General features: G+C 41.0%; 1 protein-coding gene across 1 annotated transcript; it reads right to left on the reverse strand.

Moving 5' to 3' along the window:
• Positions 1 to 900: 900 nt before the first annotated feature.
• LOC311192087 (eukaryotic translation initiation factor 3 subunit F-like) lies at positions 901 to 5,611 on the reverse strand (the record flags this gene model as incomplete). Its single annotated transcript, XM_084264512.1, has 8 exons — positions 901 to 1,302; positions 2,070 to 2,183; positions 2,325 to 2,461; positions 2,665 to 2,756; positions 3,810 to 3,947; positions 4,949 to 5,028; positions 5,138 to 5,208; positions 5,305 to 5,611. 8 exons carry the CDS (start codon positions 5,609 to 5,611, stop codon positions 1,225 to 1,227), a joined length of 1,017 nt encoding a protein of 338 aa, XP_084120638.1. The 3' UTR covers positions 901 to 1,224.
• Positions 5,612 to 19,687: the final 14,076 nt, after the last annotated feature.

Below are 19,687 nucleotides of genomic sequence, written 5' to 3' on the forward strand. Positions count from 1 at the left end.
AGTTTCCATGTACCTCATCCTCTCATTCAGAATTCAGCACTGAGTCACTGGGGGAATTCTCCAAACTGGAACTACCAGTACAGGATCTACTGATTTGTAACCAGAGTTCCATTCTTGATTTATCTGGCAAATTAGTACAAAAATTATTTTAGAGAACACTGAGTTTGCAGGCTTCTCTAATATTTAAAATTTACCAAACCAGATATAAGGCATCAGAAATAGTCTCTAGTAACAGGTGGAATCAGTTATGTTGTAGAAAAGGCACACTTTATTAGACAAAACCTTCTCAGTAGAGATGAACAGACTTCTAAAGGTATTATTAGCTGAGACTAAAAAATTACGGATCAGATTGTTACTGGCTTTCTTTCAGTTAGAATTCATGAAAACAGGTTTTGGGGAGAAAATGGGAAATTTATGTTCAGATTTTAGCAGTACAGAAATTCCTATTTGATGATACCTAACCCTGAACCTCAAAACTTTATGTAGTGCTTTTATTTTGCAAAGATGGCAACTCCTGCAGCCAGACTCGTTCAGCCACAAATGCTTTTCAAGCCCTTTTAACCACAAACTTTTACTAGTTTAATTCTCTGAACCTTCACTTATGAGGGGCTAATGCTATTGACCTTGATTGCCTTTCCCAAAGGATCAGATATGAATAGAAATACTGTAATGTAAACTCAAGTCAGTCTCATGCTGGCAGTAGCCTGCTGAAGGATGCTGTACACAGCATCACTAGTAAGCCAGTGACCACTTTTCCATGGAAAAAGCACATTACATGCAACACACCCTGCAAAGAACTCTGGGGAGTTGGAATTGACTTGTGTCTACTCCAGTTTTCTTTCCTGATGCAGTTATCCCAATTCTCTTCCAACAGGGGATTCATCACACAGAAACTGAGAATAGGTTTTTTCCTAGATAGAAGCAATTCTTGCCATTGCAATGGAACTTTTATTTCAAATACATTCTTACAACAAAGCTGTAGTTTGTTATACAAGTAGATAAACCCAGGAGACAAAAGACTCATGTATTCCATCTTAAAATATTGGGCTCAACTAAACTGTAGCTGTTCCCATGCATTTCTTAAACCATGTTAGGGGTTTTTCAGAGCAATGGAAATAAAGATGTGACCCAAGTTATATAGGTAATTAAATAACGGTCCACGACGACAGAAAACTATCTGCTCATTCTTCAGGCTCTTTAAAGTGTAGGGTGGCAGAAGTTTCTTTATAAACTCAGGAGTTTTTCATTGAGAGCAATCTGTGACTGGGTGAGGTTTGCCAAGTAGGTTACCATCAGTAGGTCCTGAGAGAGGAGGAAAAAAACCAGAGATCAGAAATATTAACAAAGCTGGCAGCCCATTAGGGAGTTGAATTTTTAACACCCATAAGGCAATTTACAATCAGCTACTAGAAATATTGATAGTCCTGAAAGTCCTACCCTGAGGAATGCTTCCCTTGCAGGAAGGTGGATTTGGTATTCCCAGAATATGAAACACTGCTTGTGAAATTTTAACTCTGAGTTCACCCATGTTAACCAGGCAAGCCAAAGGGTATAAGCAAAATTAAAAATTAGTTCTGGTCCTGCAGACTGTGGGTGAACAACACACTCAGAAACTCAGCTTTCACTTTCTAAAATTCTGTTACAGAAATAAGGTAGCACACTAAAACCTTAGTCATGTCCTAAGTGATACATAAGGAGATAGCTCAGGCAAGGGGAGCTGGCAACTTATCAGTTATCCTTGAAATCCATACTGCTTTAAGCTCTGTAATTCATATTGTCCAGTCACTCGAAAAGAAGAATTGGTGCTGGTTTTTAGATTACTCACATAATTCCTGAGTACTTTCAAACCTAATCTCATTTGCAGTCGCTAGCAAAATTACTGTGAGCTCCCTTATCCGCCTTCAAAAGCATGAAGAACATCCACCTCTCAGAACATCAAACTGCTGACAAGAAAGAGCTATACTTCTTATTAACAATTGTATGAAAAGATAGATTGTTTCGATCACAGACAAATTTGGTGTCTGTATGACATTGTTAAAATTGCTGAAAAGGTCAGCTGATGAACTTACATTGATATTGCTGTTCAACATTGTCTCAAAGTCCTCTGGTGAAATCTTTGGCACCTGGTTAATAAGATCCATCAGGAATCGCCCAACAGTGTTGTCAGCAGCCACTTTGCCGGACTAAGCGTAAGAAACACACACTTTAACGTGAGTAAAACTCAGGAAGTTTATGGCCCAGAAAGAAAAGATATATTAAAAGCAAAACAAGATGCACAAGCTTAGATGAAACTTATCTGCTGACCCATAAAGAGCTGGCCTTACCAATACATCCTCTGCATACTGGAGCACCATGGTCAGGGTATCCTGAATCCTGGCTGATGCTGACCCCACCTGCTGTAAGTCACTGGATAAGCCAATCACTCGATTTGGGCTAAAACACGTCTTCATTATAAGATCCACTGAAAGCAAAAGAAGGATCAGTGAAAAAGCTGGCTGCTGCAGGAAACAACTTAAATCCTTAACTCTTGGAAGATTTTTATGACATCTTCAGCAAGACAGTCTAATTCCCAGTAGAATGGCAATTTCACCAGAGTAAGAAAACAAAAGCATTTAAGCAGTGTCACAACAATGGTTATAACCAAAGCAGGAAGAAAACATTCACCTCCTATCCGCTCTGTATCATAATAAACGTATTTCACTGTTAGAGGTGTGAACATCACGCCCATAGTTTTACCAGGGACTCCCATCGGGGCACTAGGGAAAACAAACAAACAAACAACATTTTTAGCATGGAAGTATTTAAGGGAGGAAGTAACCTATTTCCACCTCAATGATCTCTGTTAGCACTGAAGTGTGAACATAAGTTGCTCATTCTTGCTAAAATCAGCAATATTAAGACCAAGGATAATGGAGGACAGGAAATCAGTCCTGGCATACTATTAATTGTTCATTTTCACCTAAGAATAATCCTAGCTGGCCTGACACTTGTCAGCATGAATGCATGAAGAGCTAATACCTTCTTAGCCACAGGTCCTTCTTGCTTACAGAGTAGGTATTCTATCCTGAAATACTCCATGCTCTTTGAGAAATCACTTACAGAAAATAAATATGACAAAAATTCAAGTACAAAGTACTCCTGACACCTATATTATCCCTATTATTCAAAATGTTTGAAGTTCATTTATGCTTTAAGTGAGATGTTGTGGAAGAGCTTGCTTTTTTAAGCAGCACAGTCAAGAAGCAGTAGACATCCACTACACTGAAAGGCTGAGGTTTTATCCTTAGAGAGGAAAGCTTTTCAGCCAGCACAGTGAGGTGAAATAGTTTATTTTCTCAGTATTTAATCTCTATTTATAAAAATGGAAGGAGTTAAGGGGAAGAAATACCAGCCAAGAATATGCTGTTTGAGTTGTTTTAAACTGCACTATTCCTCCAGCTTGTAAAAACAAACTGCTGAGCAATTAAGCACAGTGACTGCAGGCACATTCAGTGTGATGAAAGTTAATGACACCGATGTTAGCTAAAGGAATCCTGTGAAATGTCACAAAAATGTTCAGCACACTGTTGATCAGGTCACAATTCCCCACCCCAAGAAGGTATCAGCTTATGAAAGATTAGGTCTTCCAATTTACGTTCAGTAGTCAAGACATCCCAACAGGAAGTAAGCCATGATCCCTGGCTTACTACTGCGTTTTACACACTCCACAGTACTGTCCAAAAGGAGACCCCCACAGCCCCATTTCTTGTTATCCTTATGTCTCAGTATTCAGCCAGCTCCCCTCCCCGAAGCGCAGCGTCCCAGAGTACCTGACGTAGGCTTTAATGCTCATGCGTGAATTCTGGAGACTCGTGTCCACAGTGAGGTGGATTGGGTTGTGTGCTTCCCGGCTGTAATACTCGTGGATCAGGACGGAGTGTTCCGTGATGTCATGGCCTGTCGCATACCTTCAAAAGACCACACATGGAGGAGTCATTCTTCCAACCCTCAAGTCCCCAGTTTTTGGGACTGTTGGTATTTAACAGGTTTGCATCCTAAAGTACTGATTTCAAAACACTGAGCTGCAGAAACATACTATAAGCAAGTGCTTTAACTACGGAATTTGTAGTTTTATGGCAAGCTGTCCTACAATTGTAGGAATCGTGGGCTGAGCACACACGTGCCTGAAACATGCACAGGGCCACAAAGAACTGGTATGGCTGACATCAGACTGAGTTACGTGTCACTATGCTCTAGACCCACTCTTTATTTCTCTGTAAGCCAAAGCAAGCCAAACAATCTGGACCAATCAAGTGGATCTTCCACAAATCAAGTCTCCCTGCAGGAGCTAGAACTTGTTAATCTAGCTCCTTTAGCTTCTCTGCAATTAGCTTCTCATACACTCAGGAGAACTCCCGTCATTAGAACTGCGTTTTGCTATGCCATTAACAGGTTGTTGAGGAAGTTTGCTCCACAAGAACAGAATGAATCTACTTTGTAGGATTGGAGAAGCATGAAAAGATTAATGAGACTGTCTGTCCACGCTCTAAAGACCTCTTCTTAGCAGAGAACTTCTGCATGCTTAAGCTGGTATCAGAGACTCTATTCTTGCAGCATTTGATACTTGAAATTACTCTTTTGTGTTCTCCCTTCTTTCTAACCAGGTATCTTCTGCGGTGCAGGTTGTATTACAGGTGGCTACGATCTTCTAGCAAGTATTGTCATCACTCCTCTGTCATACCTTTTCCAGATATTAACAAAGACAGATCCTGTAATAGCCTCCAATACCGCCTCTTCCTATTACCAATCTGCAGCACCTTTATAACTGGCTCTGTAACAAGAGCTGCCTGATCTTACTGCCACAAGCAGTAGCGCTTCTGCTCCTCAACCTGTGACAAGGAGACACACATACTGCCCATAGTTTGAGGGACCAACACAACTGCTTGCCTCTTTTCATGGAAGGACTTACCAGCCCAAGATGATCTCGCTAGGAGACACCTTCTTGTGCAACTCATACATGTTTTTGGCAAATTCCATATCGACTGCCACCTAAGAAACAGGACAGGCCCAGGTCAGCTGGTTACAGGGATGCTTAGCCCTCAGCAGAGCCCGACACGGGCGCACGCCCGAACGCGGCATGCGGTCCCACGCTCCGTACCTCATCTTCGGACTCGTTGTGCGGGACCGAGAAGCAGTTGGTGACCTCCACAGAGTGCTTGTCCACGGTCCCTGCGGGAGGGCAGCGCGGTTAGAGGGGGCGCCGCGGGGACGGCGGGCTGCCCGCCCGCCCCCAGGCTGGACGGCGGGCGGGGCGGCGGCTCTTACCTAGCAGCGTCCCGATGACCCGCGCCGCGCCCTCGTTGCGCCGCTCAAAGCTGTCCACGATGGACGCAAGCACGACCGGGTGCAGCCGCACCACGCGGCCGCCGGGGAAGGGGCCCGAGAGCGCGGCCGAGAGCGGCGCGGTTGGCGGCGGTGCCGGCGTGACCGGCGGGGGCGGGGCGGCGGTAGGGGGCGGAGCGTTTGCCGCCGGGGCAGCGGGCGCCGTCGTCGGGCTCTGCGCTGGGGCAGTCGTAGGAGAAGCCGGAACCGGAGCCGGAGTCGCAGCCGGAGCGGGCGCTGTAGCCGCCATTTTGCAAGAAAGAGGCGGGGAAGGGAGCGCCCCGGAAATAATTGGCTAATCTGAACGCCTGTCACGCAGTGTTGCGTATCCATTGGGGAAAAGAGTGAGCTAAGGCCCTCCTACCATCTGTTAGCCAATCTGGGGAGAGCGATTAAGGGCAGATGATCTGATTGGAGGAAGAGCACAAGGTCTGTGAGCGAGGCTCAGACCCTCTTGGGGACGGATAGCTGTTCGATTGGGCCTGCCATTCCCCGCCTCCATGCTATCCGCTCCCTCATTTGCTGGCACCGCTCTTGCCTTCTGTCTGTCAGAGCGGAAAGACCTATTTATTTGCTGTGGCGCTGCCAGTCACCCCGCTGAGTGCCAGGAGAAGGCGGGCTTTGTGCCTGCGTGCTGTGCCGAGTACTCCCTCTGGTGGGGGGCGGGGGGGGGTGCCTGGGCGGTGCTAAGCACGATGTAGGGACCGAAGGTTTGTCCCCTCTGTCCGGGCTTCAGCAGTTACCTGGCGAATAGACTTCTTGGCTATAATTTGCCCGCTGCTTGTAGTGTCCGTGCGTTCCTTCTCGGGCAACGAACCTGAGTTCGTGGGGCAGGGACGGCTACACAAAGTCTGTGGCTCTGGCAGCTGGGTGGGAGGCTGGATTCCTTTTATCGCTGCCCTTAACGTTAGTTTGACAGACTGTAAGGGAGAACTTCGGTGTGTTTGAAACGTTTCAGTCTCAAGCTGTTCTCTTCCAGCAAGTAATCGGTGTGTGAGTGTGTACACGTATATAAACTGAAGGATCCTGTAGTCTCTCCTCGTGATGAAATGCCTAGCTCAGTGAAGGGATGCTACTCAAAACCTGCATCAGCTGCTGACTCTGCTTTGCCAGTCAGGTGGTGCTTTGACTTGATGAGAGCATTTCCTTGTAGCTGTTTCCCTGGTGTAGCAGAGAGAAAAGTGCAGTGATGGCTACAACCTCAGGTCTGGTCACCTTTATCCTTTTACAGGTCCACTTTAGGCTCCTGACCCACTCCTGCATTGGGGTTGCCAGTTAAAGTAATTTTAACATAAACCTCAATTTTACCAGGACTGGTATGTTTTTGAGTTTTCTCTGCTTCATTAGTGGAAGGGTGAACATCATTAGTTGATGAGCAGCTTTGACTTCGTCATTGAAGACAGGCTGCTGAGTATAAAAGGAGCAGTTCAATAAAAAGGTAATGAATTCTATCTGTGTGACAGCACTTTGCTGCTTTTACGTAAGTGGAGAGCACCTGTCAAAGCCACAAAGAATAGCTAATACATGAGATCACAAACAGATCTTTATCTCTTCATAAAAGCACTTCCTAGGCTGTGGACCAGTAAAAACTGGATCTTCTGTTGGGCTTTCACCGTGCAGCCTTCATTTCTTGTAGGTGTGCCTGGGTCAAATTGCGTGAAGCTTTAAAACGTTTCTGTTCCGGGAGCTTTGATGTGTCATTGAGAAGTCTGATGTCTGAGGTGTTCTGGTTAGAGAGCAGCTGTTTGATCTCATTCTTCTTTGCATCAAACTACCCTTGGTACTTAATTTGGCATAGTCAGCTGCAGATTCAGGTGAAGCAAGCAAGGTTCTTTAAGACCTGCCCATTACACGTTTACATTGGCACCTTTAATATTAGGAAGCTTAAAATGGAACCACAGTTGTGCTTAAAAAGTGGCAACTGCAATGTCCTCCTTTCAGTACACTGACATCCAGCTGCTGGACAGAATGCTGGAGAGTGTATGTAGCTAGTAAAGATGGATAGCTTGTATCTTAGAAGTCAAAGATCAGTGGTTGGCTCACACAAAGCCTGTTTAATGCAAAGATTGCATCAATCTTTTTGTCTAATGATAAGAAAATCAATCATGTGATAGTGATTGGAGCAGATGTGTCCAAGCTACAAAACCGTTTTTCCTTGCTGAATTAGTGAAAATCAGAGACCTTCATAATTTTGTTTCACAAATTACCAGTTTACTTTTAGAGGATGCACGTTAGTGGTGCCTGTTGTTGAAAACTGAGTATCCATCTAGTGAAATGAGTAAGATGTTCAGATACTACCCCATTACAGTAAATTTATCTGCCTAGAGGAGAAACAGAAGATACATTTCCACATGAATGTGGGTCAGAGTGGTAACTTAGGGCCTTCTGATTTTACCTTTTTTCTTTGCTCAGTTTCCCTGCATCTGGCTTTGGTGGTCAATACAAATAACCTCCTTGCTCTGCTGTTGTACGGTTTCTCTTTATAGTCCTTAGGTGACTGAGAGATTGTTATTGCATATACTGTCATGTCAGCTGCATTTTCACAGATGATGTATAATTTTTTTATCAGTAGCTATCGTCTCATCTTGCTTGTATTGCTGGAAGCCACATCATCTCTTGGTCTAAGGAAAAATATTTCTTACATTTCATTACAGGTAAAACAAAATATTTATTTAATTCATTATGCCAGGCTGTAGTTTCATCTTGTTAGCTTAATGGGATTGAATCCAACATTTTTGTTCTATTATTATAAGAATAATTTTCTGTTGTGCATTCTAAGAAGTTAGTAGGGTTTTTCAGTCACTGAACTTAACGTTAATTTTATATAATCATGCTTTTTTAGGAAAAAAATAATACCAGGTCTCATTTTCCAAATAATTTTGGGATCATAGGACATTTTTTTTCCTGGAATTTTCAATCTGTGTCTGCAGCCTTCATTGCACTCACAGAGCTCTCACTTCACCTTCTCACACGGTCAAGCTACCAGCACTTTAATTTTCTCTTGGTTATCTGTGATTTTCAGTATCCATATCGTCTATCTGTTACCCAGAACTTTTATATGATGTAGTCATGGGCTGTGCTTTCAAGTTTTGGGGTGGGTTTTTTGATGTTGTTTTGGTTGTTGGGATTTTTCGGTGGGTGGATTTTTTTGTTTTGGTTTTTTTTTTGTTTGTTTTGTTTTGTGTTCCTATTAAAGAAATAATAGTTCCTTTATTTGTCCTTAGTGGAATGTCTTAGATGCTCATCTGCTTCTCATGCATTTGGTATTGCCAGTAGATGAAAGACTCTTGTTGGCAGCAGCCAGTTCCCAGTGTAATGTGTCAGCTGCTTCAGCTTCATAATAGCAAGAGGGATTCAAGCCCTTCCTTGCTTTTGCATAATGTTTTATGGGAGTACCTTAATTATCAGAGAGAGAACACTGACACATGGAACTACTGAGGCAATGCTGGAGAGAAAATCCAGATAGTACTTAAAAATCAAGGAGTGTAGTCTTAGCTGCATACCACACTGATATATGTACCTTGTCTAAAGTTAGAGCAGCAATATCATCATCAGGTGTTCTAAAATAGCACACTGGGGGCTGCCATGTGCTTTTTAGTCACTGTGGAAATACAGAAATCCAATCTAAAGTAAAAGTCATTTCACAGAATAACTTGTAGTGAGGAGAAACAGAGAGAAATGTTATGACATTATTCAATCATAACTTATGGCAACAGATCCTTTCATGGTCAGAGTTTTATACTCATCGATGAAGGGAAAATAGAGACAGGCACTGAACAAAGGATGGCTGTGGAAATAAATGGTCGCAAACCCCAAATGGTACAAACTAGTTGGCTCAGACAAGTGTTTAAAATTTGAAACTGCCCAAATATGTCCCCAAAAAAATTATTTAGCTGTTCATGAGTCTTGTGTGTGCCAGTTCCATTGTTTTTGATGACCAGTGAGAGACCATTTTACTCTAAAAGTCAGATTTCTGTTGTGGCAGTGCTGTAACTGTAACCCCTCAGACGTCAGTGGGAATTTATCAGTAGTAACTTAGAGCAGGCTTTTCCTGAAAAGAGGTGGTTTTGTTTGTTTGATTTTTCAGTTCAGTATTGTTGAAATCAAGGACTAACTACTTTTATTCCAAACACTGATAGGACATTCCAAAGGAGTCTTCTGTTGTCTCCTACCATGCCTCTCCTCAGGTATGCACAATCATGTATTCACTCTATTTTCCCAGAGGAGTTTGACTGGTATTCTATGTAAAAACAACTGTGTAGTTTATCATGAAGATCTGTATCACATTAGTATACATAAAACAGTGACTAAACTCAAGCCCTTATGAAATTTGTTTTATGAGGATACACCCTTGGCTAGATTATTTTTGGAAAAGTTTGTTTCAGCTGTTTTCAGAGCTGGGTCAAGATCATACAGTTCTTTGATTATTAAATCAAAGTGCATAAAATGCAGTTCTGCCTCCACTATTGCCTACTTCTTCGTAGTGGCCACAGGGTGTATAAACACCCATGGCAGGGAGTAAGTCTGCTCAAATAATAATGGAAAAGCTTGCAAGGCACAATCCTAGTGCAGGCATTGCTGCATAATACAGCTGTCATGCCACAATTTGTTGAGGAAAACCAGAAATATTTGGTAACAACGGCCCCAGTTGTGTGCATGTGTTGCAAACATTTGCATGAAGAGAGATGTTGCTAGATGTTACTCAACCAGCCTCCTGGGTTTTGGACCAATTGTGTACGGGGCACTTCTGTCATTTTATGCATGTCACTGTGCGGTCACTGTGAATGTTTCAGATACACAGGCAGAAAGCCCTGAGAAATAGAATCTTGCTTAAAGTGTGCTGTTGTTTAGCTACTGGAAGTGTAAGAGCAATGCAAGAAAGGATGAAATCAGAATAATGTATGTGGGACACAGAGAAAAAAGAAACTGGATAACTAGAAATAGGATTGTTTGGGAAACGTGAAACTGCCTGACTTTTGAGATTAATGGGCACTGAATGATAGAAGATAGGATGGCAGCTCCCAGGAGGAGTGAGGGCTTGTGTGCCTGAGAGGCGCTCTGCTTTTGTTTCCATCAAGGCCAACTGATCTAATCTGAGGTTCTGCCTCTCCAGTAGCTCGTCCGGGTGTTTTGTGGAAAACCTTGTCTTGGTGGCCCACCTGCGATGGATGCGGGAGTCTCTTCCTGGCTCTGTCTTTCCACCTGCCTTTTCGGACCGAGGGCCGGCTGCGTTGGCCTTTCCAACAGCTCCGCAGCCCTCCTGCACAGACGGCCAAGTGGGCTGGGCCGGGCCGGGCCCCGCGGGGCTGCAGCCGCCGGCTCCCGCGAGATGGCGGCAGGCACCCGCGCTGCCTCGTCCCGGAGCGTTGGCTCCAGCCCTCTGTTGTGGTCTGAGATCAGCCAGTGCCTTTGCACGAGTTTCGTGCTTAATTGGATTATTGCTAAGAGATGCAATTTTATTTTCCTCTGATATTAAGGCAATTAGATAGTCATGAATACAAACCACATCCTTAATGCTAATTAATCAGTGACTTAACTCGGCCTTGTTTGAAGTAGCATAAGAGGGAATTTGTGCATAGTACTTTTTCCCCACCAGTATTTATTATACGTATCAGACTTGCCTGTTTTTTCCGGTAATAAAATTAACATGGAATCAACGAGGTGGAAATCATTACTTTTACCTTAATTCTACCTTAATTCTTCTCTGCTGTTCTGCATAACAATGTCACAGAGAGCTTTACTTCTGGAGATTACGGTAATGCAATCCTAAAATCCTAAATTTTACTGAAATATATGTTAATGAAAAGTATTCTAGGGCTTTGATGAGAGCACGGACTCAACCTCTCAGGTCATTCCTGCTTCTATGGTTGTGATTATTTTCTGCTTTTGACTCAAAACATGTTTTGAATCAGCTTTCAAGGGAGAGGCATTTTATAAACTATTCATACTTAAAACTAAGTATGTGTTTGCACTGACCTAGCAAAGCACTTAGATGCACTACCTTGCAGGATCAAACCTTGTGTAGTCGTGTGGTATTACAATCTTCCTGCTACCCCATGCAGTGAGAACTGAAGAAAACCTCCTGACTTACCTTTTTTTCCCAGGGAGAGCAGGGCAGAAGTGTGGCAGCTACTGTCCTTTCTGTGCAATCAACCTGAATAAGTAATCTCTGTCAGGCAGCCTTTAACACAGTGTCCCTTTGTCTGGTAACTTGCTGTTACTGTGCTTGGCTTAAAAGCAATTGTAACAGAGCAATGCTGTGTCCTTGAATACCTACTGACATCCAAATAAAATGAAGTGTAATGTCACTAGCAGGTAAGTATGAAAGTTCTTGTGCAGGCAGATTTCAAATATTAAAATTTCCTAACATTTGTAACAGCTAATGTATCCCTGTACTGCTTACTTCTTGGGAAAATAGTATCTTCTCCCAGGCTTTTGTTCTTATAAAAATCACTTCACAGCTTTACTTCTCTTGTGGATAAGCATAACCTTTCCTTGGTGTCCTTAACAGCATGGGTTGAAATTGCCACTTTCTATACATTTGAGTCCAGACCTAGAAGCAGACCTTTGGCACTGACACTGTTAGCTATGCCACTCAGCACAAACATTTGCTTTTGTGTCTTGAGATGGAATCTACGCGCAGAAGTGAAGTAACTAGACTGGAAAATACATATTTCATTTGATGGTGTAGGGAAGCCTCCTGAGAGATAGAATGGCCAATGTCTTCTTTTGTGAACTCCAAGAATTATATGATTTTTACATTACCAGAGTCTGACAGTGTCATCTGTCCCTTCACAGCTCTGTGCTTTTTTTTTTCGGTACGAGGCATCTACATCACGATGTGTTGGATGAATAAGGAAGCAGTGAAGGAGAAGGTCAGAAGATAATAATTTACATACAGAAATGGGAGCTGAAAGGAAAAATGGTAATAAAATCTAGGGGGTAGTTTCTGGATAGGAGCCTGGGAGACCTGAGAGCCCATTGCATTTCTCTTACTGGCATCTTGGGCAATGTTAAGGCAAGTCATCCATATAACTGAAGTAATGACATAGATATGCTTTGGGTAGTGTTTTAGCTCTTTCAATGTGAAGTATTTGATAATAACTGGATAGTGTTATTCTGTTTGTTCCACTGACTTTGGGCAAGTTATTTAACATTTAGATCTTAGTTTTCTACTTCTGCAAAATCAGACTAACGATGTTGTAGTGGCTAGGTTGTATATAGGATGTGAACAGACAGTCTGCTGAGGAAAGGTGGGAAAGACCTTACCCTTTGACAAAATAGCTTTGAAAGGAAGCTGAAGAGTGCATTTCCTGACCCAGAGACCATGCACTTTGAAGAGGGAGGAAGTGTTCAACTAGCCTAAGCAGGAGAAGAACAGTAACTGTCTCTGTACTGTTTTCCAGCAATAAATTGAAGTAATTCTTTAGCTGATATGAGTTCATGCTGCTGAGACCTCGGGTGTAGCAGCAAAATTTGATTGCATTTTATATCAAAACTGTTCATCATGAAAACTTGGACTATACTATCATATTTGCAAGCACTGCTTTTGCCAAATGCTGTCCCAATCAGTTTATCTGCAGACTTGAAATACCCCAAGCACTGACATATAAATTGGCCTTCTATATTGAGTTTGCCAACTTGTCTTTCTGCATCAGAAAGTACGATACAGTATTGGCTGAGTGAACTGTGTAGGGCTGGTTGGACTGGTCTGCACAAGGATTGATTCCAGGCTGGCCAGTACACCAGCTGAATCACAAGGCTTACAGCTCTGCTCAACTTGAATTATTGTGGCAGATGGTGGAGTACACAAACAGTTAATTAGACCGTTCAGGTGAGATTTCCATCCCCTTCTGAAAAGCCAAGTTTCTGTTTGTAGCTATAACTTCACAGCTAGTTTCTTCTTCTGACCAGAAAAGTTCAGAATTTTCAGAGATCTTATTGATATTCTGGGGATTTTCTGTTCTCATTCTCTCAAATATTTGGGATTTGCCACTTACTATTCTGAATGACATACCTTTGCATCTCTTTTTTTTGCATTGGAATAAATAACAAGAGCTGATCCATCACTGAAATATCATTCCAGTCACTTGTTCCCATAGCTGCCAGCAAGGCTGCCTTCTGTCAATGGCAAAATTTATGGGAGATATCCCTCACCATGCCCAGTCATCTTTCCTTAGCTAGCTCTGTTGAGAAATCTTTCTTTTTCATTCTCTGCCTTCTGGAGTCTACAGTGGATTCTGTCTCTCCCTGAAAATACCATGAAACTCTCCCATATCTTTTTGTTGCTGGGCATTTTTGCCTATGAAATATGAATAAATTGCCTCATTTTTAAATGTGCCAGTATCTTAGGCTTCCTCTGTACACACCTTGGAATATTCTGTAGCTTATTAGCAGAATGGTCCAGTTCAGTAAGTACATCACTTTTTAAAGACAGTGGAAGTCACAGCCTCCTGCATTTTTATGTCTTATTCCAGTTTAGCAAATATGAGAAGCAAATGCCTTCTTCATTTCTGAAAGGAAAGATTTTTGAATAGTAGGAGAAACCTACCCAGAAAAAGACATTGCTTTGACTTCCTAGTGAAAAGTCTCCCAGTGGCTTTAACAGACAGGAATATACAGGTATTGCAGCCTAGCTATTCAGTTTTCACCCCTCTTATACCTTATTTGATATTTTAAAAATTATGTAGCAAAAAAGTTACTGGGTAATACTTTGGTAATAACTTCTGGCCAAGGGACTGACACATGTGTAGGTGGCTGCCCACGTTTGGAGCTTCAACTGTGTATGTTGTCTCTGTGCTGAATGGTAAGAGAAGTGCCTCCAGAAAGCAATTCAGTCACCTTGCTAATATCTAATATGGATGCTCATCATTTCCTCTTAAGGCAGTTGTCACTGTGAGTATTGATTGTATGGAGACTCTACAGAGCCTAGATGACAAATGTAAGCATTTAATTTTCCTGCTTAATGCAAACCATCTGAACACAGCCCTAACCTGTGAAAACAGGATGACAGCAGGAAGCAAAAAACTGAGATGGCATCAGCTTGTGGTAGTGCTGTCCATTCATGGGGCAGCTGAATTCTGAGTATTTGGGAATGAAAGGAAGGCTAGCAGCCTGCTTTTCCATTCTTGCTTCTGCACTCCATCACCGTTCATGAACGCATTCTGTCTTGTTCTGAGCATGCCTGCCCCTATGGCTTCAAATGTCTCTTGTCTATATAGCTTAAAAAATTATCAAGACTCTAATTAGGGCTTTGTTTGGTTGTTTTTTTATTTTTTTAAAAATATAGTCTTAAGAATAGAAGAAGTTATTACAAAGAGAAGAAGAGAAGGTAAAGACTCATTTTGGGGGTAGTGTATTATCTCTCCAGCAAAATGTAAGTCTAGAGCATTGAACTTAAAATTATACATTGTCAGAATGGGAGAGGTTAAAACTACATTATGCCCCATGGAACTGAGTTAAACTTTACCTCAAGTCCCTGCACTGAGTCCTGTATTGGCTGATGTTGCCTTAAAAGATACCTAGTCTGTAGAAAACATTAAAATTAGGGGCATGGATGAAGTATTGTTCATCTGAATATAGCCTAGAGTCTTTCTGCATGAGAGTAAGGTATGGATAATAACACCACCTTGCTTTGCAGGAGAATTATGGAGACAATTATTTTAATTCATTAGAAGCTCAGATATTCTGTCTTAGGAGATGAGTACTATAGATAAAAAGAGTGAGTGACAAAAAGTTTCTCTGTATTTCTTCTGTAAAGTATTTCTGAGATTTGTGGTTTGTAACCTTTCAGCACTGTTTAAATTCAGTCTCTTGAAAAAAAAAAAGCCTCTTGCTCTCTGTGGTACTGTTTGCTGTTTCCCAGTTTGAAATCAACTAGTAGAACCCCAGAGGGTTTCTCAAAAGGCTGACCATTAAACACAGTCCGGAACAAAGATCAATTGAAAACACATTTAGATTTAAGCTTCCTGGCCTGCTTTTAATTTCTTCAAATCAGCGTTGGGAGTTATTACCATGGTCAGTCTGGCCTTTTATTCGTTCTACGGCTTATTCGTATAAACAATCAACCTCAAGGATGCCCAACTGCTTTCTGGGATGTCTTATATTTATTTTTTTACTATCTTCCAAATATTCCCAAAGTTATCAAAGGAATATGATTTTAAATGCTGAAAACATGTTTAACATGTTGCACATTATTGAAACAGAGCGTTATTTATGAGTCTAAAGGGAGTTTGCAAGAAATTCACTTCGTGAGCAGAATTTGGGTCATGGTACCTTATAGCTTCAGTAGCTCTCTTGGGTCTGGGATCTGGATTTGTGGCTGCCTGGATTGATATTTCTGTTCAGATGGAGCTATATAGGCACAAAAGGATATATAGCTCCAAAGAGTTTGCAGTTCAGATAGAAATCAGGAATAGTCAGTAGTTTGTCTGAGCTTACTTCTGCCCTTACGGACAGGAGTAGAGTCCTAAATGTAGTTTGTAGCAACCTCTGGGCATTAAAGTGACTGAAGCACTTGTAGTTCTGTCCCTGGCTGTTCTGAGCCTTGAACTCTTTCTCTTGTGTAAGGTGCCGTGCTACTGTATTGCCACCAGAAGTGTGATGACAAGCACATCGTTTTGTTGCAAGTCTTGCAATAATTGCTGGTTTGGCTATGGGGTTTGGTTTTTGTTTGGGTTTGGGGTTTTTTTTGGTAGTTTTTTTTTTGCTTGGGGTTCTTTCTTTCTTTCTTTCTTTCTTTCTTTCTTTCTTTCTTTCTTTCTTTCTTTCTTTCTTTCTTTCTTTCTTTCTTTCTTTCTTTCTTTCTTTCTTTCTTTCTTTCTTTCTTTCTTTCTTTCTTTCTTTCTTTCTTTCTTTCTTTCTTTCTTTCTTTCTTTCTTTCTTTCTTTCTTTCTTTCTTTCTTTCTTTCTTTCTTCCTTCTCTCCTTCTCTCCTTCTCTCCTTCTCTCCTTCTCTCCTTCTCTCCTTCTCCCTTTCTCCCTTTCTCCCTTTCTCCCTTTCTCCCTTTCTCCCTTTCTCCCTTTCTCCCTTTCTCTCTCTTTCTTTCTTTCTTTCTTTCTTTCTTTCTTTCTTTCTTTCTTTCTTTCTTTCTTTCTTTCTTTCTTTCTTTCTTTCTTTCTTTCTTTCTTTCTTTCTTTCTTTCTTTCTTTCTTTCTTTCTTTCTTTCTTTCTTTCTTTCTTTCTTTCTTTCTTTCTTTCTTTCTTTCTTTCCTTCTTTCTTTCTTTCCTTCTTTCTTTCTTTCCTTCTTTCTTTCTTTCCTTCTTTCTTTCTTTCCTTCTTTCTTTCTTTCTTCTTTCTTTCTTTCCTTCTTTCTTTCTTTCCTTCTTTCTTTCTTTCTTCTTTCTTTCTTCCTTCTTTCTTTCTTTCTTTCTCCTTCTTTCCTTCTTTCTTTCCTTCTTTCTTTCTTTCTTTCTTTCTTTCTTTCTTTCTTTCTTTCTTTCTTTCTTTCTTTCTTTCTTTCTTTCTTTCTTTCTTTCCTCCTTTCTTTCCTTCTCTTCTTTCTTTCTTTCCTCCTTTCTTTCCTTTTCCTTTCTTTCCTTCTTTCTTTCCTCCTTTCTTTCCTCCTTTCTTTCTCCTTTCTTTCCTCCTTTCTTTCCTCCTTTCTTTCCTCCTTTCTTTCCTCCTTTCTTTCCTCCTTTCTTTCCTCCTTTCTTTCCCTCCTTTCTTTCCTCCTTTCTTTCTTTCCTCCTTTCTTTCTTTCCTCCTTTCTTTCTTTCCTCCTTTCTTTCTTTCCTCCTTTCTTTCTTTCCTCCTTTCTTTCTTTCCTCCTTTCTTTCTTTCCTCCTTTCTTTCTTTCCTCCTTTCTTTCTTTCCTCCTTTCTTTTTTCCCTCCTTTCTTTCTTTCCTCCTTTCTTTCTTTCCTCCTTTCTTTCTTTCCTCCTTTCTTTCCTCCTTTCCTTTCCTTTCTTTCTTTCCTCCTTTCTTTCCTCCTTCCTTTCTTTCCTCCTTTCTTTCCTCCTTTCTTTCCTCCTTTCTTTCCTCCTTTCTTTCCTCCTTTCTTTCCTCCTTTCTTTCCTCCTTTCCTTCTTTCTTTCTTTCTTTCTTTCTTTCTTTCTTTCTTTCTTTCTTTCTTTCTTTCTTTCTTTCTTTCTTTCTTTCTTTCTTTCTTTCTTTCTTTCTTTCTTTCTTTCTTTCTTTCTTTCTTTCTTTCTTTCTTTCTTTCTTTCTTTCTTTCTTTCTTTCTTTCTTTCTTTCTTTCTTTCTTCCTTTCTTTCTTTCTTCCTTTCTTTCTTTCTTCCTTCCTTCCTTTCTTCCTTTCTTCCTTTCTTCCTTTCTTCCTTTCTTTCTTCCTTTCTTCCTTTCTTCCTTTCTTCCTTTCTTCCTTTCTTCCTTTCTTTCTTTCTTTCTTTCTTTCTTTCTTTCTTTCTTTCTTTCTTTCTTTCTTTCTTTCTTTCTTTCTTTCTTTCTTTCTTTCTTTCTTTCTTTCCTTCTTTCCTTCTTTCCTTCTTTCCTTCTTTCCTTCTTTCCTTCTTTCCTTCTTTCCTTCTTTCCTTCTTTCCTTCTTTCCTTCTTTCCTTCTTTCCTTCTTTCCTTCTTTCCTTCTTTCCTTCTTTCCTTCTTTCCTTCTTTCCTTCTTTCCTTCCTTCCTTCCTTCTTTCCTTCTTTCCTTCTTTCCTTCTTTCCTTCTTTCCTTCTTTCCTTCTTTCCTTCTTTCCTTCTTTCCTTCTTTCCTTCTTTCCTTCTTTCCTTCTTTCTTTCTTTAAGACAAGCTACTGTAGTCCTAAAGTGACAATATCAGCTCTTAGAGTTCTGTATTATGTTTTGAATTCTCGATGTTACAACAGAAAATTGTGACTATAAAAAGACTGCATCAAGCAAATATTGTTTTGTCAATATGCCAGAACCTTCTCCCATTTTAACAGTCATGGAGATCATTAGATAAGATATTTGGGTGTTGAAAGCTGGTGGCAATATATCATCACTGTCAAGAAAATAATAAAACTAACATAAATGTGTTTGTGTTATATATGTTAGAAGAAATACATTGGCAAATACATTGCATGCAGACACACTCTGGGGGCATGAGAAACCTTAAGGATCAAGTTAGTACAGTAGCCTCCCTGGACTGATACACCCTTCATAGTGGGGCCACTTAATTTCTGTGCTCAGTCCGCTATGTTCCATCACCAAGCTAACTTGCTCAGGTACCACAGCTATCGCTGTATGGCAGTGTTTGTAATGCAGGCATGCAACTTCAAGAGGGACAGCACGTGGGAACAAATAACATCCCCAGCAGAGATTCCAGGCTCTAAGTCTGTATGCTAAGTCTTTTAGGGGAATAGCATTAGTGATAGCTTCAATATATAACGGTATTCATTATGAATAATGCTAGCCTAGAGACAGCTCATTATGTTTGTAGGGTGGTTTCTCTAAAAAGCAGATGTTGGACAGATGGTAGTTAAATGATCAGTCATGCCACCATCTACAGCAAGTCTGAGGACTGTGGATAAAAAGGGTAGTGTCTTGGATGTACTTAATTTCTGTGGGAACCTTGAACTTTTTTTACAGGTATACAAAGGCTCATGGAAATATGGAAGTTGCTGGTTAAGAATTGTAGAGCGGCTGATGGCTACAGAAGTTAGCAAAGCTTCACCCTGATGTGCTTGTTACCCTTGGGTGTCTGTAAATCCTACAACAGAATTCTCCAGAGGTGATGAGACTGCATGCTAGCCAGCACTTCACAGAAATCTTCTTTTAGGCTCAAACACTTCTTGCTTCTCCTTTTATTCCTTTTCCTTAAAAACTTTTGTCTGCTCTTTTTTCAGTCTGTTTTCTCATGTAAGCTCTCTGAGCTGTTATGTTTCATGTCAGTAGCATTGGAAGAGTATCCCTTCAACTGAAAACTGTTACTCAGTATTCTATTGCAACCAAAGTAATCAAATACAACTGCCTGTGTAGATAGTGATTCATTGCTTATGTAACGTAGTGTTCAGGCTTTATCACCTTTGTTCAGCATGGGAACTAGTACTGTATTTCCTGTGCAATAGCAAGTCTTTCCTAAGACACAGTTCTGGCCATGGGTTCATAACGGTACTGATCTTAGTGTATCTTAATTGTTGCTAAATGCATTTGTTTTGTCAGCTGAAGTCAAGTTACAGGACACACATTATGCAAATAGAACACGGTATTTAATTGTTTTAAGTGCTATGTCCAACCTGTGCCACCACAGGAGAAACTCTTTCAGATTTTGGGTAGAACTTTTGCAAGGGCTCAAGACTGCTTCATTAAAATGAAATTTTTAGTTTCCATTGGTCTTTAATCAAATACAAACCAGAGCTTCCAGGGATTGTAATAATGTCTCAAGTTGAATTTGGCTCTTTTGCA

Source organism: Gallinula chloropus, assembly GCF_964237585.1.
Source record: "Gallinula chloropus genome assembly, chromosome: 5".
NCBI lineage: Eukaryota > Metazoa > Chordata > Aves > Gruiformes > Rallidae > Gallinula > Gallinula chloropus.